Genomic DNA, 21,775 nt, shown 5'->3' with positions numbered 1-21,775 from the left:
TGTGTTTTCAGAACAATAAAAATAAATCCAAGGGAGGAGGATACTAACCTAATGTGCCTCAAATTGTGTAACTGAAAACGTCATTGCTAGCAGCAGATGCTGTGCAGAGGATGTGCCGCAGCAACTTGGGCTGCTCACGGAGAGGGACAAAGCACAGCTTTCAGCACTGTCTGCTTGTCTCTTGAAATGCAACAAGACAGTTCCTAGTGTCTGGTCAGCCTGCCAGTGTGTGAAGTGTTGGTGTGCTCACCATGTGTGCATGGTGCCTGGCACTAGGAGCTTGCTGAGGAGGTTGTGCCGTGACCTCATGGAGGACTTGTCCTTGGCTGCTGAAAGTGCTTGATGCCTGTGGTGCAGGGGTGTTGCAGGCTGGCAGCATGGGGGTGGGGCACACATCAATTAAAAGGTGTAAAAAAGCATAAAAACTTGAGCATGGAGAATGAAAACTCCCCACTTGTGACCATGGCGGTAAGCCTGCAGTGCTTGCATGATGTGCTGGTGAGAACATGTTGATTTCCGTATGAAAACCATAAGCTTATTTAGAAAATTGGGCTGTCTCATTTGAGATTAGAGTTCCTCTTTAATCTGCAAATTCTTAATTAGTATGGAAATAGCTTGTTAAGTGGGGTTCTCTGTGCATATATATCTGAATAGCAGTGCAGTGGTGCTCCTGCTCCTTAGCAGGTGGTGTGCTTCCCTTTAGGATGATGGACTAGTTCCTGGCTCTGAGGCCAGGCAGGATGCTCTGGATGCAGCAGGCAAAAGCAGACCAGCACCAGGCAGACATGATTGTGTCCCTTTCCTCCTGCCCAGCTTGTTCCCTAGGAGATGATGGGAAGAGATACTTGCTCCACAGGATTATCACAGAATCACAGAATATTCTGACTTGGAAGGAACCACAAGGATCATTGAGTCCAGCCCTTAAATGAATGGCCCGTATGGGGATTGGACCCACAACCTTGGCATTATTAACACCATGCTTCAACCAACTGAGCATTATGAATAGTACAGTGTGTTAAATGCCACAGGTTCCCTGGTGTCTGGGGTCACAGCTGGCTGCAGTGACTCTGGTCCCTGCCAGCACAGTTCAAAGGAGCCTTCCACACACTGGAATGGCACGTCATCCTGGGAGCTGGACCAGAGCCCCGCGAGGACCTGGGGTGCTGCCATCCTCTCGAGGTGCCCTCTCTGCAGCCAGCTGTATATGCAAACAGGAGACAAAGGGCTTTCTCTTGACACCTGTAGGGGCTTTGGAGGGCCTCTTCTTGCATTTGGAAGACTTTACACATGGTTGGAGTGGCTACCCTGGTTAGAATCACTGAATCATCAAAGTTGGAAAAGCTGTTTAAGATCATCAAGTCCAATGGCCTGCCCAGCACTACCACTGTAACCCCTAAACGACATCACCCAGTGCCCGATCTAGCCCCTTCTTACATACATCTTGGGATGGTGACTCCACCTCCCTGGCAACTTATTCTGGTTCCTGACCACCCTAACAGTGATTTTTTTCTAATATCTAACCTGAATCTCCCCTGTCTCAACTTAAGGTCATTTACTCTCTCACTGCAGGCACAGCAAAAGAGACCAGCCCCACCTCACTACAAGTCCTCTCAGGGACTTGGAGGGAACTATGAGTTCCCCCTATGAGCCTTCTCTTTTCGAGACTGAACAAACCCAGCTCCCTCAGCCTTTCCTGCTAAAACATTTTTTATAGACCCCTCACAAGCCATGTTGCCCTTTGCTGCACATGGTCCAGGACCAAAATGTCCTTTTGTCCCCTTTTGAAGTGAGGTGCCCAAAATTGAACATAGTACTCAAGGTGCCTCACCAGTGCCAAGTACAGGGCATTGGTCACTTCCCTAGTCCTGCTGGCCACACTATTCTTCCCACTGGCCTCCTTGGCTACCTGTGCACACTGCTGGCACCCCCAAGTCCCTTTCTGCCAAATGGTTCTCAAGCCACTCCTCCCCCAGCCTGGAGCTGCAGAGGGTTGCTGTGACCCAAGTGTAGAACCTGATACTTCACCTTACTGAACCTCATGCAGTTGTCCTCAGTCTGTTGATTGAGTCTGTCCAGGTGTCTCTGTAGAGCCTTCCTACCCTTGAGCAGACTAAGCAGATCTTGAGGTTAAACTGTCTCCTCTGGATCTGATATCCCAGCCTTATTTTATCTAGAGAGATGGCTCCAGTTCTGTGGAAATGCAGGGGTGTATGGTGGGTGTGACACTGGCCCAACACCAGACACCCACAAAAGCTGCTCGCTCACCCTCTCCTGCTTCAGCTGGGCAGAAGAGAGAAAGAAATTAACAAATGGTTCATGAGTTGAGATAAGGCCTCTGAGAAATACTTCAAGGGCAAAACAGCCTTAACTTAGAGATACAAGGTAAATTTATTACCAACAAAGTCAGAGGAGGATAATGAGAAATAAAATGAGCCCTTAAAACACCTTTTCTTCCCTCAACCCCTCCCTCCTTTCCACCAGCCGTCCAAGGAAACAGGGTGTGGGGGTTTGGTCAGTTCATCACTCAAGGTTTTCTTCCACTGCTCAGGGAGAGAAGTTGTTTCCACATGAGACCCTGGGGTCCCTCCCGTGGGAGACAGTTCTCTGTGAATTTCTCCAGTGTGGTTTACCAATCTCACGAGCAGCAGTCTGCCCAAAACTGCTGCAACGTGAGCCCCTCCCACGGGCACACAGTCCTCCCAAAACTGCTGCAGCGTGGGTCACTCGTCCACGGGGTGCAGTCCTCCAAGGACAGGCTGCTCCAGCCTGCAAGCAGGGGCCCTCTCTCTCTCCACCGGGTCTCCCACCGGATCACAGCCTCCTCCAGGCATCCACCCACTCCAGCGTGAGCATCTCCCCCACGGGCTGTGGGTGGATCTCTGCATCCCCTGTGAATCCCCCTGGGCTGCAGGGGCACAGCTGCTTCACCGTGGTCCTCACCACAGCCTGCAGAGGAACCTTGACTGGCACCTGGAGCATCTCCTCCCCCTCCTTCTCCACTGACCTTGGTGTCACCATGTTGCTTCCCTCACATGTTCTCACCTCTTCCTCTTCTCAGACTAAAAGAAAAAACTGTGCACCTTTGTTTTGATTTTCCTCTTAAATCTGTTATCACAGAGGCGTTACCGACCTCTCAAATTAGGCCAGCTTTGGCCAGCAGCATGTCCATCTTCAGAGCCATCAAGGACTGGTTCTGCCAGACATGTTGGAAGCTTCCAGCAGCTTTTGTGGCACCCCTGCTACCTAAAACCAGGCCATGCAAAACCAAGACATCTGGGAAGAAGAATGTCAGGGTACAGGCAGAGGGCTGCTTTGACAGTGGGGGCCTGGCTCTCCTTTCTGCTGGAGAGCCCAGGAACATCCCTGTCCCTCACAGCCACTCTTAGGAGCACTGGACGTGTGGCAGAGCCCAGCTGCCTGTTCTCTGTCCTGGTGAAGAAGCTGTGCTTGGTCTCCTGCTGTTGCTGCTGAGGCTCATGAAGCAAGGCTAAAGGTCATTCCTGTGGGCAGCTGGCTCCTGGCACTGGCTGCTCTTCCCTGCCCGCAGCCTTTGTCCTGCCAGCCCAGTGCCACTTCCTTGGGATCCTGCACTGCCTGAGTGCTGGGTGCCTGGGAAGGAACAGGTGGAGTGGTGCCAGAACAGCAGCCCACGAGAGCAGGGGCCAGGGCTGTGTGACAGCACCAGGGCTGGTGGCAGCAGGGCCCTGCAGCCCTTTGCTGGGCTCTGGAAGCAGCAAAGCTGAGCTGCTCACTGCAGCACTAAATGTCTGGGCATCCTCCAGCCCTCGTTCAGCTGCTGCAGCTGCCTGAGCTAACACTACAAAAGGCAATGAGTATGCTGGGGCCTAGGCCACTCAATGTGTGTGATCCACAATATATGTTTTTTTATTTGATTCTTTATTAAAAAAAAAAAAAAGTGTCCTGAAAACCTAGAGTTGAGAGATAGGCCGCTTGTGGCCACGCAGTGAGAGACTTCCAGCCTGGTCTAGCCCCATGATGAGGAACTCGTAGCAAGGTATTTATCTTGACCTTATCTTGCCAGAAGTTTTGCTGCTGTACAGACAATGTCTGAGCCTTTCTCCTTCCCTGGCATTTCTTGGGTCTCAATGAAACCTCCTGTGTGCTCCATGTGGGACCTTGGGTCTGCTGGATAGGAGCAGAGGGCTACAGATGCCCCCAGTCTCTCTGGGCTGGCGGTAGCCCTTCCCCAGGCCTTGAAGATGGACAGAGCTGCACTGGTGAGATGCAGTGGTTCCCAGAGCAGTGCAGATCGATGCTACCAGTGTCCTGCTTTCTTGCTATGGGAGAGTCCTGTGATGCTGGATTCTGTCCTGGCGCTGTCCCCACAGCTGTATCAGCTGGAGACATGCACAGGCACCTTAGAGTTATAATCCTAGGTGCCAGGGCTCAGCCTACAGCTTGGAACTTGTTTTGGTAGTGTAAGTTCTGCTCTGGCTCTGAGAGCAGCAGGTTGGTTGGCCTGCAAAAACCTTTGGGGTGTGCCAGGTTACTTACGTGTCACAGAGCGATTCTTTGGGACAAGGCAGTAGTGGGGAGACCTCATTGAGCACAGAAGGCATCCCATGCCTTGCCAGGGTTCTGAGGGACTTGACAGCCTTTTGATGATGGAATGAAAACAGAGAGCAGGAAGAGAGTGCTACTTCCCACAAGAGCTGGGGTGCCCCAGATCCGTCTTCTGGGTTACTCCAGCAGACTATTGATTGAACATTCAAACACACTGCAGGTTCCCCAGAAGTCAGAGGAATTGGTATTAATTTAACATAATCCTTGTCATTTGCAGAGGTGGTGAACACAATGCTGGCTTAATTAAATATGGACAATAATATCTGGTAGAAAAGGTTTCAGATCTCGGCTTCAGTCTACCCTAACTAATGGGACCTCATTAGATAAGTGAATATAAAGCGTCCGTTTTGGTTTGGGTCTCTGTTTACTTTTAAATGCTGCAGTATTTAAAATTGTCAAATCAGCACTTCCATGAGCATTCATTTTGCAAAACTAAATATTGGGTAAAAGTTGTAGACTAAAACAATAACATTCCTCTGTATAAATTAAATCATACTTTGAAGAAATTAGTAGCCTAGGAGTTATGTACAAAGAAAACCAACAATTATTGTTGAAATGAAATGCAGAATGTTACTGCTACTCCTGCTGTCTCACATACCTTTGAAATAAATTTAACAAGACCCTTAGAATGTATTTACAGGTTTACAAGTCAAGTTTCAGAAAAACCAAATTATGTCAAAGAAGATACTATAAAGCAATGAAAAGCATACGTACATTTTCCTTATAACCTTGGGATTTTACTCCTTAAAGTTGTTAAGTTTCCATATCAGTCTATTTTCAAGGTAACTGTTTATCCTAATAAATTTAGATACATTTCCCCTTTGATTACAAATAAAGCATTGCACCTTCAAGGCTTATAATCTTAAACTGTGGTGCCAGGTATGCACAGGTCACATTGTACTCATTGTCTCAAACAAGGTGAGCACAAACATAATAAATCCACTCAGACATGTAAACATTCAACCTGTTATCCAACTGCACAAACACCTTCCTCCTAAACCAAATTAGTACCTCTATGTTTGCTTTCATGATCTTAGAGTGTTCTTTTGGGGACATTTAAAACAAACAGTGTCTTTGAATTCTAAAATGTCATAAATATTAAGAAAGTCTATGTCTCAGTGAAGTTGCCTTCTGTCTGATGCAGGAAAGCAACAGGAAGCTGTCACAAAGGGACTGGCAATACTATGTATTGCCACCTCTTTTCACTGGGCAATTGGTTGGGTCACTGACAGGGTAGATTGAATTTATAACACAGGGTAACTTGTTTATAGAAGGTATGTCACTGAGAAATATTAGAGATATGGTTGAAATTAAAGTATTAAAATATTAGCAATACGGTTGGAATAAAGGCATCCCCTTTATTCTTAGCAAGAAAAGTTCCTTTAAAGCAACATGCTAATGTCTTCCCCACTAAAACTTCAAACACTGCAATCCAGAGATGGCAAGACTGCAATAAATTCTATTTGATCTAATTTTAAACCAGTAATGAATTTTAGTCCTCTATACCAAATATTTGTGTTGTGCAGATAGAAATAAAAATTCAACAGTTTTTGTGTCCTGTGTAATCATCTTATGTTCTGATTCATGACTTTGGAATACTAAGAATTTTACAAGACCTTTAAGGATAATAGCTGTAGGAATTGCATAATTATAACAGAAAAGGTCGAATTCAAGAACAAAGCAGTCTCTTCTATTCTGGACTTATTTCAAACTTTCATTCTAGGTTTTTATACTTCCACGATTTATAGTTTTGGGACTCCATACTAGGCTATCTTTGTAGGCTGACATTAATTGCAGGGGACATATGGCGCAGTACAGGGATTTAGAAATCTGTGCCTTGGGATTTACTTTGCATGGTATATTTTTTTTCTTGAAGGATTATTTATCAAATTGAAGGTGGCAAAGCTAAGTGTTATGTTGCCTTTTTCCAGAGTTATTACAAAGTATGTCCAGTCAGATATTGGGTTTTATCATCTGTATCTCCATTAGTAAACATCAGTACTGTAAGGTGATGAAGTCCAGGTAAATATTACCCTGAATATTGTATGAATAGAGTATATGTATCAGTATGACTCCTTTTCAGAAACAGTTTACTATGAAGAGTCAGGGAAAAACATTCCAAACTTCTAAGCTTTATAATAAAGCTTTCCACTTACAAGCATATTTAATGGTTTCCTTTTGGTGTTGTCTCAATAGCCTTCTAAGCTTTAGAGCTTTATATTGTCAGTCTGGCTGGTTAACTATAGATTTGATAATTGTCATATAAAATAAAAATAGGCAATAGCTCCCATCCTTGAATAAAATATTTGCACAGTTTTAAATGACCAAGAACAAAACTTAATTTAGATTTGGAAATCCCATAACTGAAACTAAGATTTTTAGAAGAGAAAAATAAATACCTTAATGCTTCTTTTTCTTTGGAGAGTAAAAACAACCTGGAAAATTACTATGAGTTCTATACAGAAAATAATTATTAAATTAAGTTACAATCCTTAAATATTACACAGTTTTCTGCTGAAATTCTAATACACATTTGAAAAGGAAAGGATCCAGTGCTGCCAATCATAACATGAGGACTAAACCTGTCATAGGTATATACAGAAACTAATATTAGAATGGGCGCCTGTCTCCATGGCAACCATTTGTCCTGTCCAATTCCTGAAAACCTTACCAAAGGAGCTTTTTAATGTGTCTCAATTCCGTGGGAAGACTTTCTGGGTTTGCCCTGCATGCTGGGTGTCTGCACGGCCACGGTGGGTGGCTACAGTGGGCTGCGGTGGCTGGATGGCCCTGCCTGCCACCCCCCTCAATCTCGGTGTCTCCCCAACGCGGCTGTAACCACTCGGCTGTGCTGCTGCCTCTTCTTGCTGCTGCAGGAAGCAGGAATGGGATTGCGGCTGTGGCTGGAGAATCCCCCCCCGCCCTGGGGGCCGCGGCCTCGGTGCTGGCTGGGATGGAGACCGCAGTCGCAGCACTGGCTCGTCAGCAGCGGCTGGCTGGAGCGGCGCAGACTGGGGCCGTGCCTTACCCCCAAGCGGCGGTGGCGGCGCAGCCTCGTGACCGCGAAGGTGCGTTGCATGGAGGGCAGGAGAAGGTCGCTGTCCTCCGCTGACTAGGCTTCCCTTGTCCCAGTGTAGTGGCGGCTGTTCAGGCCTCCCCAAGATTGCATCACTTGGTGCGGCTGGACCCGCCAGGGTCAAATGGAAAATTGCAGCACAGGGCTCTCTCGGTAGCAGCAAAGGTGTTATGTCTTGTGTGTATGTCGAGTCCCTTACCAGTGTGTGTACAAGGGGCGGTTCCAACTCTGGTAGTGGTGACGGCAACGCTCGTGGCACTGGGACTTTGGGATCCTCCATCCTGCTGCTACTTCCAGGAAGGACGTTGATATGGCCTCTGGGTATCTATGGTGATGTATCTCCAGGGTCCGCGCTCGAGTCGTAGCGGCTAGTGGGCGTGCCCAGTGGAAGCTTTCAGACCCAAGCCAATCAACCCTGGGAGGAGGCAGTGCAAGCGTGTCTGTGGTGGTGAAGGACGTTTTGGTGTGCGTGCTTGGGGTGGCTGCAGAGCGCTTCAGTTCTGCGAGGGCCGCATGCCACTGCGGTGTGGCTGTAGAGCCAGCGCGGTCAGGCATGATTGCAGAGTGCTCGCCTGACAGTGGCACAGCACGGCGCAGCAGCAGATGTGGCTTCATGACTTGATGTGGCTTCGCAGTGGCTTGGCACAGCATCGCAGCGGCTTGGCTCAGCTGCGGCACTCTCCGCTGGTTGAGGCGTCCCGGCATGGGGCGGCTTCGTGGTGTGGCATAGTTTGGCGGCACGATGCAGCTGTCTTGCCCATCCTCCTGTCCCACGCACCCGGTGTGGCACCCCTGCCTCCTGCTGCCTCGCCCAGTGCCCTGTCTTTGCTGCATGCCTCAGTGGGTGGAGCCTGCAGCATCCCCACCATCGTCCTTGCATCCCACTCGACTTTTAACTGTTCCATCAAGTCCAGTACAAGTCTCCAGGGCTTTATAACGTCCATAGTGTCTGTAGCAGTTTCCAGAGCCTCTTCCACAAGTCTCCCAGGGCTTTATAACATCCATATCCAGGCTTCCAGAGCCTGTTCCACAACATTTACCTCTCATTCAAATAAAAAGAGGGTCCATACCTTTACCACAGGGTCTTCTTCTACCGAAGCCCATACTCCCATATTTCCTGGCGGCTTCTTCTGTTTACAAAGGGTCTGGACCAAAGCGGCTTTTCCCGTTGCTCTTCGCAGCTTTCCACGCTGCTCAAAGCTATACCTGCTGCTCCGCTGGGACTACCATAGCTCTGCCCTCCACTCTCCGCAGCTCTACAGGCTGAAGGCAGCTTTCCCTGCTGCCCTCTGTCTCCCTGCTCTACCCGTGGCAGCTGTTGTATCCTGTTGGAGGTCACCACTTGTCACAGTTTTGGAGAGAGGCACACCTCAGAACACACCAAAGTTCATGCGACAACAGCCAAAGTTTAATGTTGGGTGCCTCCGTTTATAGGGGCTTCAAAATTTCCTGTGCTTACACACCTGATTGGTTGGGATCTTAGCACCACCCAGCTCACTGGCCAATGATATGTCTGCATTCATAATTAAATGGGATTGCCTGGGGCCCCTGTTTGAATTTGAATCCGACCTATTGTTATCATACCGAAGGACTTGTTTACTTCTGTTCTCTAGGGAACTTAGTCTGATTGAGTTGGTGTCTGTTATGGCCGATTTATCTGCACAACTTCAGACCAGCTGTAGCTGTCACATCATGGTGCTGCATTGCCACAGACCCCTCATTGATCCACTGGGGAGAAAAGTGTGGGGACCTGGTCGCCTCTGGCACTAAGGTGCTGCTAAGAGCTGGACTTGAAACTACAGGCCCTCTGATCAGGCCTGCTGTGCAGGAGTTGCTTAGAAATGACCCCTCCCTCAGCCCATCCTCTCTGTGGGCTGCAAGGTGGGTGCCACTCATGCGGGGTCCTCCCCGCTGCGGGGGCACAGGCCTGGGGACACAGCCAGCCCGGCCCCAGCACTGCACCTGGGGCTGCTTGTGGGGAGACATGGCTCTTCTCCTCATTGCTTGCCCCATCTTTGTCTCCATAGCAGCTCTTCCGTGGTCACAGTCATAGGGCTTGCAGCCCACGTCAAGTTCCCGCATCCTCTCCAGTCTATTTCTGCTGTCATTGCTGCTTGGCAGAGGCTGGTTTGTTTACTTCCCTCTGCTGCTGCAGGGCTGGCAGCATCCAACAAATCTCTCAGCAGGGCCTGAGGCTCTGAGGAGTTGAAGTGTGTTCTGTGCAAGCCCCAGACGTGCCACTTCTTGCCAAGACTGTGGCTGCCGTGTTGGTCTTGGCCGGTGGGTTTCAGGCAGCGCTGAGCTGTGGCGATAGCTGTGATTGGGCTCTTACCGTGGCTCAGCAGAGCAGATGTCCCCAAGCTTGTCCCTGAGAGTTTCATTCTGACAGCTTTGTTGCTCTGAGCAGCCCCGGGGTTGGCTCAGCCTTCTGGAGGGGTGAATGGAAGAATGGAGTGCCTCAGATTCAGCAGTCTCATCATTGTGAATTTTTTTTTGTGTTGTGTCTTGCAGAAATAACATTCATCCCAGATTTGATGATAATGAAAATACAGAAAAAAGAAAAGCAGGTTTGTGACCCTCTCTCCTTCTCCCAGTTCAGCTGTCAAGGCCTGAGGACCATGTCCCATGTGGAAATTGTTGCAACTGATATGTGGTGGGAAGGAGGCTGGGCAAGTGTTGTCTTGAATTTCCAGACAGGGGTGCAGCTCAGGTCAAATTTCAAGGAGCGGAGCTGCACCCCAGAGTGGGTGAGCCTGGTGGGACCATTGAACAAGGTGGGGTTTATCTTCAGCAGTAGACATGCTCTTGACTTGGTGCTGCCCCAGTGGAGGAACAGCCCTTCTTTTTGTCTCAAAAGTCCACAGTATTGGTTCTTGCTGTAATCTCATTACAAAACCACATTTGCTCTGATTGCTGTTATTCACATGATACACCAGGACTAATACCAGCTGTGAGGTTCAGGAAGATCATGTCTGGGAGCTGTGAGAGCTTCGACAGGAGGGAATTTTCTTCCCTTACTCATTTCTGGATTGCTGCATTGGATCATAACAGTCTGCTGCTCCCAGAGGAGATTTATGAGTCAGTGGTCTCTGTATTAATTGTGTGCAGGGGAAGAGCCTGACCGTTGGCACTCTGCTGAGGGGAAAGGACCTGTTACATACATGGAGAGCCACTCTGCCTATGGGGCTGAAATATGACTGGAGATGTAAAACAAACAGGTCTACCTGAAGCTGATTTCTGTCTGTGCTGCTTTTAATGGGAAACCATTAAAGTTAGCACTGAGTGATGGGATAAATCTGCCAGAGAGCACAAGGCTGTGCCATTTCTAACCAGCTCTGAAGCAACGTGTGCTACTCAGGGCACATCACAGTGCCATGGCAGGTAAATGGGAGGAGGAAGGGAGGGAAGTGTTTTGAAGAGGTCAGTGTGCTGTTCTGGGCTTGCAGCCTGCAGATATTTAAAGGTGTGTGTTCAGAGCACCAGTACTGTAGGAAGTAAGTGTGTCCTAAAGATACTGTGAAGAAGCAGAGCCAGCCTCAAGGTGAGGAAGAGGAGGAAGGGATCATGGAAGGTCTTGTGTACCACCATGGCTGGATTGTTCCTGATGGGGCAGAGCAAAGGCCTGGAGGAGAGCAGGATGCTTTGGCTGATGATCTCCCTTCTCTGATAGCAAAGCCCAGGTAAGAAATTCATGCCACTCATTGGGCTAATATAGCAGGTTTGGGTGCTCCGGAAATGGGATTACTGAAATGGCATGGGGTTTAAGCATGGCAAAACCATCCTCCCCCACTATTTGGAGATTTTAGAGGGCTCAGCTGAAAATTGTTTTCTATAGGTGTTGCTGCAGATAAAATCTGGGAGGGAGATAAAGGCATGTGGTGTCAGCAAGGAGGGGTAGAGTTCCAGCTGCTCATCTCCTGAGCTCTCTAAGCCGGCAGCAGTGTAGGACAAACCTTGCAGCATGTCATGGGGTGGGGTGCAGCATTCCCAAATTCAGTGTTTGGAAGAAAGCCTGGCCAAGCAGGGTTCTTGTGGGCATTCTGGGTGCCTGGTTGAGGTGGTGAAGGGGTAGGTGACTCCCTGTAATGCTCAGATGAGCAGCACTGGGGGCAACACTCACAAGGGATGGCATTCCACATCACTCTGGACACCTGAGCCCAGGAGTGCCCACACCTTGTAAACAGACTTCTCATGGCACCAAGAGGGGCTGTTGCCTTGCATTGAACAGTCTCTCTGTTCAAAAGCATTTTTTTGTGGTTCCAAGGCTCTCAAAAGTCATGTATTTCCCTGCCAGCCTCTCACCTGCAGAAGCTCCGTGTTGGTCATCATATGGATGTAGGATCAGGCCTAAGGATGAAAAGGTTGGCAAGATGCTGGTACTCTTCATATTGGTGAGGGATGGCAGGGGAACTGTCAACTGCCTTTGGGAAAAAAATATTGGATGTGCTCTCTCCTTTCCCTAGCCCTTGGCTGTCCTAGGCCAGTGTTTTGTCTTCCCTATGTCCATTGCTAGTGAATTAGGAAACCTAGGCTGAAGAGATGGGGTCTCAGAGTGGGCTGTCTGGGGAGGAGCTCCTCTGTGCGCTCCCTTGGTGCCCCTTGTAGCAGTGGTTCTCTTCCTGTGCAAATTATGATGGGTTGGGTTACAGGGCACTGCCAACTGGTTCACTCGTCTGAGGGCTGTTGTTAGCAAAAGCAGGGGCTGTGTTTCCATAACTCTTTTTCCTTAGTAGTGCACAAAAATCTGGTGCATTTGTCACCAAGCTGTGACTAACTTGTGAAACCTGTCACTTGTCTCATGACTTACAAGTTTTCATGCCAGGGTGCCTTGTCTACTGGTGGAGGTGGGACAGGAGTGCCTGGTTACCCCCAAAAGCAATGACAAATGATGGGTTTCATTTGAGGGCTCAGCACCATCATTCCCTGGGCTGTCTCTCTTGTCTGTGTACTGCTTGTCCCTGGGCATTGAAGGGTCTTCTACTCTTTATTTCTGCCAAACTCTGATTTGTTAAATAACTAGAGAAATAATGAACTAAAATAAATGCAGTTATCCCACAGTGCCTCTAAATCTCCTTATTCTACAGCTATGGAAATGTTCCCATCCTGCATGGACTGTGAGAGCAGAGCAGAATTGCATTGGAGACAGAGATGGAATGTCCTGTGACCCCTTAGCCTTCTCCTGGAGGGGTCTTCTGACTTTCCTGCCTGGGCTTGGAAGTGGCAGGAATGGCTAGATCCCCTGCAGTGTGTGGACAGCAGTGAGAGGCAATGGGGAACAGCCCGGGGCTGCAGGTATCATGTGGCTACTGAGTAGCCCTTGCAAGAGGGCCCTGGGAGCGTCTGGGGGAGCTCTGCTTGCCCTTGCTTCAAGCACTCACTGCATAAAATGTTTTCCTAAATTTTATGGGTCTGTGTATGTGAAAATGAGCTTTGCTGTCTCACGTACTGCAAATGCAGTTGGGGGTTTTTACCAGAGTTCCCCGAGGCTGGAGCGGGCTCCTGAGCAGTAGGAGCAGCAAAGGGGGCAGGGCCGTCCAAGCCCTAGGGCACTTGTCGCTCTGTCCCAGGCTGTCTATGGCCTTTTTTTGTCATGGTGAGACTGTCAGATCTGATGACCCCCCGATGTTGGAGATGTTGGATGGGTGGAGTAGTTTTGGGCACTCGCTCTGTAAGGGTGAAGGGCAGGGGGAGCAGTGAGCTGTCAGGGTGCCTTTCTCCTGGACACACAGCCGCAAGTGCTGGGTCTCCCCCAGGCTCCAAGGGCTGCACAGGTTTTCATCCTGAGTGGAGAGGACAGCCTGGACAGCCCAGGGCAGCAGCATTGTCCTCTGCCCCACCCATACCCTCTGCTAGGGTGGTGGGAACGTGTGCCCGCTGCCAGGGCTGGCCTTGTCACCAGATGGAGCTTCCTAGCTGTAGTTGTTGAGAGCTGCATTGTGGTGGAGCACTTTGGGAACTGAGCCAGGCTCCACCTCCATCACGCACGCACCTCCATCATCCCATGGTGACTGCAGAGCCTGCTCAGAGACATGATGGAAGGTGGCACTTGTATATTTTTAGCTTCTTGTTGCATTGGATTAAGAGCTGGAAACAAGGGGTGCAGACACTGGGCAACCAGAGCACAACAGCCCATGCTGTAGACACCGCTGGTGGGCATGGGGCTGCTGGAGTGTTTGGCTCACCAGCCTGACAAAACCCTCTGTGTGAAAGGAGCTGCCTGTTCTGCTCCTGTTGGGCTCTGCAACCAGCTGTGTGGATAGACTGGGCTAGTGAGGGCAGCCTGACCATCTCAGGGAGGCAGAGCTGTGTCATGGTGCCCATCTTGGGCTGCTGTTGGAGTGGCAGGCTGGCTGGTGGCTTCGGTTAGTGCTGAGGGGGGAAATGGGCAATGGGGGAACTGGGCAGCCCTCAGGCATCAGTCTCTGCCTAAAGAGCATGAAAACCTTTGATGACCCCTGCAGTCAGGGTCCCTGTGGACACTCCACATAACAGATCCTTGCGGGGTTTGATACATGCCCTAGACCCAAGTGCAGGCTTCTGCAGAGCTCTCCTGGCACGCTGCAGGAAAGCTTGGCCAAGTGTGCAGCAAACGGGGCTTGAATGGTCCTAGCAGCTGGGTGCAAGGTGGCATGTGCTGCTGGCTGATGAGGCTGTGGTGTGTGGATGTTGTCTGAGCCTGGTTGACAGGGGAGGTGGATCTGCTCTTGGTGTTGTGACCATTGGAAGAGCTCATCTGTGGCCTTCTTACTAGACAGAGCTGCCATTCAGATCCTGAGGCTGTGGCAGAGCTTTTCCCTGCTGGGAACACTGCTCTTGGGGAGGAAAGCCTGTAGGATTGATTATGGGGTGGGCATGAAGCTTTTGGTCTTTTCTCCTTCCCACATCCAAACTCATGGGATAGTGCAGGGTTTGCATATGGATCAGGCTCCAACACCCAGCAGTGCGGATGCAACATCTCCTTCATCCCCATCACATCTCCTGGCAGTGCTGGCATGTGACTCCTACCATGTGGGTCCAGAGGAGCTTCTCTGCTCCTGCCTCTCACTGATTATTATTATTATTATTATTATTATTATTATTATTATTATTATTATTGCTACTGCTGCTGCTAAAAGTGCATAATCTGTGTAAATCAGCGCTTCCTTTATGGAGCGGCAGATGTTGCTTCTTCCCCTCCCTGCCTTCTCTTTGCAGTTCCCTCTTTTCCGCTGTTGTTCCCTTTGCAGGTACCTGTCGCAGGCAGGTGAGGCTGCAGGTTTTGTCCCTGGCTCACCATGGGCAGTCCCACTGACCTTGCCCTAAGCAGGTGTGGGGAAAACACTGCTGAATTTCACTGCTCCTCAGCTCCCATACATGTACCAAGGGGAGTTTGTAAACTGTCCCTTCACATGCCTGTGCACCCAGCTTTGCTGCGGGGCTTGCAGAGGATCCAGGATGCTGTGTGAGCCTTGTGGGCTGGAGCAGCCAGTGCATCCCACAGACTCAGCAGTTTGGGAGAGGGGAGGGAACCCTTCGAGTAACAGGGGCAGGAGCTGCTTTGCCTCCTACCTCCTACTGCTCTGTGGTACCTCTGATGCTACGTGCTTCCTACTGCCACCCCATAGCCAGCGGGGGTGGAAGAAGTGCTGAGCAGGATAAGGCAGGTGGCCTGAGAGCTGGCACAGCCTACCTGCGAGGAGAGGGTGACTTGCACCTGTGCCTTAGCTGGGCCAAGAGAGCTTTGCAGGGGGAGGATGGCAAAACTGAATTGTACAGAGCGTGTGACAAGGAGACCCCCTCACACCTTGAGAAGTAGAAGCCACTTAGGAGGGCAGCAGGATTTAACCAAAATCAGTGGTTTCCCCAATACCTTATGAGTTTGTAGTACTGAATGCCCCCAGGTGCATTGGCACCGAGGGTTACAGGTGGGTTCATTGTGGTGTGGGTGCAGCCTGTTGCTGGACCAGCCTGGGCAGATGGTGTACAGAGATAACTGCCTGCCCTGCCCCACTCCTGCCTCCTCAGGGTCAGCATTGCCCAGAGCAACTCCTGGCTGGTCTGGAGCAACCCAGAGCAGCCTGCCTTGCCCTGCTGCAGCATGTCCCAGGGCTATGATTTGCCAGGTTTAGGCTCCTGCAGCTACATGTGTTCCTCTCCTGTGAAGGGGGTCTGAGTGTGGTGGTATGTCAGTGCTGGCTGTGGCTGCAGACACAGTGACCAGTAGCCCAGTCACAGCAGCGGGCAGCCTGTTTGCTCATGGACACCTGTATCTCAGGCCACTCAGGCCGAGGTGGCTGCTGCAGCAGAGTTCCCTGCAGTGAGTGCTGTGTCCCCATCACTGTGACACCGGCCCTTCAGGCTCTCAGCCTTTGGAAGCAGAGGTGATTTCCCTTGTGGCACGGGGACAGCAGCCGATGTTCCGGCAACAGCTGCACAGGGACAGTGAGCTCCTGCCTGCCATGAGGAACCAGCCGGGCTCCTGCAGGCAAAGCAGTGAGGGTGCTTTGGAGCCATGCAGGAGCACAAGCTGGCTCTGCTTTCTTAGACTTTTCCTGTTGATGAGAAGCCAGGATAAACTGAACCTCATCAAGGGATAGTAGAAAAAACACATTCCCTGGCTCATGGCAGTGCGCCAGTCTCTCGCTGCAGACTGTACTTGGCAGCACAGTCCTACATGCATGGCCAGAGCTTGCTGTGGGCTTCAGGAGCATAACATGAAGCATTCTCCCCTCAAAACGGACCAAGCAGCTTTCTGAGTATGGTTTCTGGGCTGGCAGCACTTGCTGGGAAGCAGCCTGGTCTCCCTGCCTCTCTGTGCATGTGTTCCCTCTGTGAGCCCTGGCTGCATGCCTGGGTCCCACAGGATGGCATTTGATGGCCCGTTCATGGCAGGGCCTGCACCAGAGGCTTCTGGTTGCTCCAGATGGAGGCAGTCACTGCTGACTGGGACCAGCACTGCTCCTGGGACACAGCAAGCTCTGACACCTGATGCCCACAGAGATCCCAGGCCAAGGTGCTGACTCTGAGTGTTAGGGAAACAGACTTCCAGCTCTTCAGGGAGATAGTCAGTGGGATTCCCTGGGAGACTGCCCTCTGGGACAAGGGACTGGGACAGAGCTGGCAGATCTTTAAGGAAGTGTAGATTGGGTATCAGTCCTTGTACTGATCCAGACTAGGGCAGGAACAGATCGAGAGCAGCCCTGATGAGGAGGATTTGGGGGTGCTGGTGGATGAGAGTCTGCACATGCCCAGCCGGGTGTGCTGGTACCCAGAAACCAACCATGTCCTGGGCTGCATCAAAAGAAGTGTGGGCAGCAGGTCAAGGGAGGGGATTCTGCCCCTCTAGTCCCCTGAGGTGAGGTCCCATCTGCATCCAGGGCTGCATCCAGCTCTGGAGTCCTCCACCAGGTTGGTCAGAGGGATGGAGCATCTCTCTTAGGAGGAAAGGCTGAGAGAATGGGGTTTGTTCAGCCTGGAAAATAGGAGGCTTAGGGGTGACATAATTGCAGCCTTCCAGTTCCTAGGGGGCACTTACCTAAAAGAGTGATACCCAAATTGCCTGGATAGAAACTTTGTAACACAGGTTTGAGTATTAGAAGCAAGCATTCTTTATTGCAGCATGCTGGTCACTCAGGGGGATCCTTCCTCCATTTCAGTGGGATGAGTGTTGGGTGGACAGGGTTTTTATCATGCACACTGATTACATATTCATTAGCTATCCCCACACTTCCTTGGCTTTATTTTACATGGTTGCACCCCTTATCAGCAGTCCTTACATGGTTCTTTGGGGTCTATCTTCAACTTCTGGTTTCCATTTTAGGTGGCTGTTTCTCAACCCCTGCTTTTGAGTAAGCACAATATCGTTGTTTTGCCTAACTTCTACTTTACCAGCCTTGTAGAGCTGAGCTGGCATCCTCATTGCATTTTGCATGACTTCTGTTTGCTTAAGTTACATCCTTTATCTATTTCTACAAGGCTGTGCTGTTGTGTTCTACTGTCCTTGACAAAAGTAAACGTTGTTCTGTTCTACTGCTCTTATCAAGTGAGTAAAATGCTATTCTGTTCTACTGTCCTTATCAGGGGTACTACCTAAAGGGGACTTACAAGAAAGATGGAGAGGGACTTTTTACAAGAGCATATGGTGGCAGGACAAGGAGGAATTGATTCAAACTGAAAGAGAGTAGGTTTATATTAGATATTAGGAGGAAATACACATATATAGATACATATATATAATATTAGATATTAGGAAGAATTTCTTTGCTGTGAGGGTGGTGAGGCACTGGAGGGGGTTGCCCAGACAAGCTGTGACTACCCCATCCCTGGGGGTGTTCAAGTCAAGGTTGGATGGGGTTCTGAGCAACCTGGTCTAGTGAAAGTTGTCCCTGTACATGGCAGAGTGTTGGAAGTAGATAATCTGTAAGGTCCCTTCCAACCCAGGCCATTCTATGATTCTAAATTGTTGCAGCTGGTCCCCATCTTGCAAGAGCTGAGGAATGCGAAGGCTGGGACTGATCCCGTTGTGCAGCCAGTGGTCTCAGAAGCAGCATCAATAGTGCTGATTTTCTCCTGGTCCTGAATAGGTTCCCTTTAATTCCTTAAGTGCCCTGTGATGGCTGGTCCATGTGGTGGGATGTGCAGTGATGGCTGCTCCAGCAGCAGGGACCAGGGCTGGAGGTGGCTGCACGTAGGGAGGGATGCTGGTGCACCCTGCTTGACTGACGCCAGCCAAGCCTGCAGCCCCACTCATGGGTGGCTGCAGGGGCATCAGGGGCCTTTCCACTTACAGTGTGTTTCATTTAATGCTTCCATCTAATCCAAATCAGAAGTCCGAGTGTTACAGAGCATCCTGTGCCTAGACAACCCTGGATGGGCTCCAGTCCTCAGCCTGTAAGATGTAAAGATTTGCATTTCTCCCACAGCTCTGAGGTGTCTTGAGGAACTGGATGGTGCCGAGGTTCTGCAGAGCCAGGGCATTCCTGCCAGAGGCACTGGCATCTCCATCTCAGCACCAGGGACGGGCTTGTGAAGGAAGCACTACTCCTTGCCTGGGACAGCCGTGTGTGTGAGGTGGCGGGGCAAACACTGCCCCTGTCCCCACAGGCACAGGAGATGCTGCCCAGCACTTCTGGGCCGCTCACCAGCTGCCCCACAGGTTCCCTACGAGGAGGTGACACCTCCAGGCCGGTGCGAAGGGCCCATGTCTTGTCTCATGGCACTGCCATCAGCCCCCAGTTGCAGGACCAGCTTTCCAGCCCCAGTTGTGCCGCTGGGCTTGGTCTGGTGCTGCCCTACCAGCCCCCTAGTGATGAGCAAGCCCAGCAATGGCCACTGCTTCCCTCTGGTCATGGCTGAGCCGTGCGGTAGGAGGAGCTGGGGCCCTGGGGATGGGAACTGACCGGTAGAGCAGCTGAACATGTTCCTCTCCCCACCCGTGCAGCACACAACTGCATTTCTACCTGCACCTTTGTGCATCCCTTGCTCTCTCTTGCTCCGGCAGCTGCTGCAAGGGATGTTTCCGGTTCCCATTGAGAATTGTCACCCACAGCTCTCTTCCTTGGGCTGTCCCCTGCCAGCCCTGCCAGCCTGGGCTGCTCTCCTGGAGCAAAGGCTGCTACACATTGAGCCTGGGCCCTCACAACAGGTGCTCCTACTGCTGCTTGAGGAGAGTGGGGCCCTTCAATGCTGCTGTCTGGTCATGCCTGCTGGGGCCAAGCATGCCCAGGAGGCAGCTCAATTCCTTTCAGTGTTCAGTGCTGGAAAGTTCACAGGAAATGAAGGAAGTGCTGAAGGAGGAAGAGCAGCTCTTCTTTCCTGGCCTGGAGGGAGCCCCGGCACACAGCAGCTCCTGTGAACAGTGCTGGTCTAAACCTTCTCTTCTGCCTCAAGCTCTGCCCCAGATGAACCTGGGAACCCTATTTTTGTTTCTGTAGGCTGCTAGACATCTCTAATTCCCTCTCCTTGCCCTACTGGGACAATCTCTGGCTTGGGGCAACAGGCAGAAAGTGCTGTGGATGCACAGGTTGCTCTTGCTTAGCCAAGTGGAGTCTGGAGTGTTTGATCGAAGGCAGAGCAATGTTTGGGGCACACAATGGGGCCAGCCACCTCTGCTGGAACGTGCATGGGCTAGTGGGGAGCCAAAAGGCCTCTGTCAGCCTCTGTTGGGCAGAGACGGGGGGGTCCTTCTGTTAAGCTGCGTCTGTTCATGGTGGCTGTTAGCCATAGTCCCCATGGTGGCTGTTAGCCATAGTCCCCAAATGCTGAGGGATGCTGCCATGCTGCAGTGGGTGGTTGGAGCCTCGTGGAGCTGTGGTTCCCCTTGGACACCTGCTGTTTACAGCTGTGGTATTTGCTTCATCTGTCACCTTGTGTTCTCTCCGCAGCTGCCAAGCTTAAAAACACTGAGCCTCTCCCCAATGTCGTCTGCCTGGGAGTGCAAGACGCAGGACACCTTTGCCAGCAGTGAAGAGCAGGACAAGGTGCCCCACCAGGTGACAGTGACAGCCACAAACACAGGTGGCCAGTGCCAGTGCCCAAAGGAGGAGCCCAATGGGGCTGCCCAGAAGCGGACAAGCACCCAGAACGGGATGCAGGACAGTGGGGGCACGGGGGTGAAGAAGAAACGGAAGAAAAAGGATCTGGGAGAGCAGGAAGGGGGAGATAAAGCAGCTGTGGAGGTGAAACCAAAGAGGAGGAGAGAGCCTAAAGAACCAAAAGAGCCTAAAAAGGTGAAGGAGTCTAAGAAGCCGAAGGAGCCTAAGCAGAGGGAAGTGGCTAAGAAGCCCCGGAAACCTCGGGAACCCAAAGCTCCAAAGGAGTCTAAAGACAAGAAGAGTGGCTCTGAGCCAGCCCCTAGATCAAGATGCAAGAAGAGCAGGTGGGTGGTGGTGTGGCCCTTTCCCTATGCCTGCTGTGGACAGGGCTGTGGGCTTGCATGAGCTGCATCTGGGAGAGAGCAGCACTGGGTGTGCAGGGTACTTGGTCTGAAGGCTGGATGTGCTGGTTGGGATGCCAGGATGAGCTCTCTGGCCATGCAGAGATGGAACAGGCAGGTGCTCTTTTGGGGATATGGCCCCATGAGACTCGAGATCCATAAGAGGACCAGAGAGTCTTGGCCTCTCCTTGGTCTGGCCTTTGTGCTGAGCGTCCTGGGCAAAAGGGACTTCAGGGAGATGTCCCACCAGGACAGTGAGGTGCTGTGTGGCAGACGGCCTGTCATATATGATTTGGGTCCTGGGCAGAGGGTATGTGAGTGAGAAAAACCTGGTTCTGGATTGTGTGCAAATGAGGGCCTGTGCACACCCAGGGCCAGCAGCCTGCCTCCCCTTGGCTCAGGTTTGGGAGGATGGTGGAGCAGATCCCATCCCCTCTCCCTCTCCTGGAAGACTCATCCCTTCTGGCAGCTGTGGAGCTGTGCTGACAATCAAAGCCAGCCAGAGGGAGGCCTGAGAACTCCCTTGTACTGCACAGGCCAGCACCACTGCCTCTGGTAATTCCTCAGCCTTTTAATTAACAGGCTGGTTGGCCAGAAGCTCTGGTTTCTTTTAATGGACAGTGTGTGCAAGGAGCAGAGTAGGTCTCAAAAGCACCGATTTAGTTTGGTCTTCCACAACCTTCCTCCTTCAGAGCTCACTGACAGCCAGATCCTGGAGAGGCCATGGCTGTGGAGCTGCCACTGGGGTGGCCTTCCGTGCCATTGGTATGGGCTGGTTGTGGACAAGAGGAGATGTGGGTTGCTCAGCAGGATGAGAGCTGGGTGCCATGTCCTCAGCAAATCCCTGAGCCGTGCAGTGCTGTCACTTGTGTTCTTCCTTGAGCCCAGGGCTCTGCAGCTGTTCGTCATGAGTTGGTGAGCCAAAGCAGATGGAGATGGGCGGACCAAGCGGACAGTGCTGCAAGGGTGAGGGAAGGGCTCCTCCAGGCCCCAAGGAAGGCTGCAGCAAAGGGATAGAGGTAGAGAGGGAAGGAGAGGGCTGCAGGCAAGGAAGGGAAGGATGAAGCCCATGTGAATGCAGCATTGCACCCCAAGAAGGGTCCTGGGATGAGGGATGCAGCTATCAGATTTTCCTAATGACACTTCTGCTCCACCAGTAAGGACCTACCATACAGGCAGTTCACAGAGATCTGCCCCTGCAG

The 21,775-nt window shown here is 51.2% G+C and overlaps 1 protein-coding gene across 8 annotated transcripts in view; it reads left to right on the top strand.

The window, feature by feature from the left end:
- The window catches only part of CHD6 (chromodomain helicase DNA binding protein 6), a 92,330-nt gene that overhangs the window by 27,104 nt on the left and 43,451 nt on the right, over positions 1–21,775 (top strand). For all 8 annotated transcript variants that reach the window (XM_053993359.1, XM_053993354.1, XM_053993357.1 and 5 more), the window contains exons 2-3: positions 10,172–10,227; positions 20,023–20,516. In XM_053993359.1, coding sequence (XP_053849334.1) covers positions 10,195–10,227; positions 20,023–20,516 — 527 coding nt within the window. In that variant the 5' untranslated portion in view covers positions 10,172–10,194. The remainder of the gene's footprint in view (positions 1–10,171; positions 10,228–20,022; positions 20,517–21,775) is intronic.

The sequence above is a fragment of the Vidua macroura genome, chromosome 17, assembly GCF_024509145.1.
Source record: "Vidua macroura isolate BioBank_ID:100142 chromosome 17, ASM2450914v1, whole genome shotgun sequence".
NCBI lineage: Eukaryota > Metazoa > Chordata > Aves > Passeriformes > Viduidae > Vidua > Vidua macroura.
The sequence above is the reverse complement of the archived record's forward strand: the minus strand, read 5'-3'. Positions and strand labels throughout refer to the sequence as shown.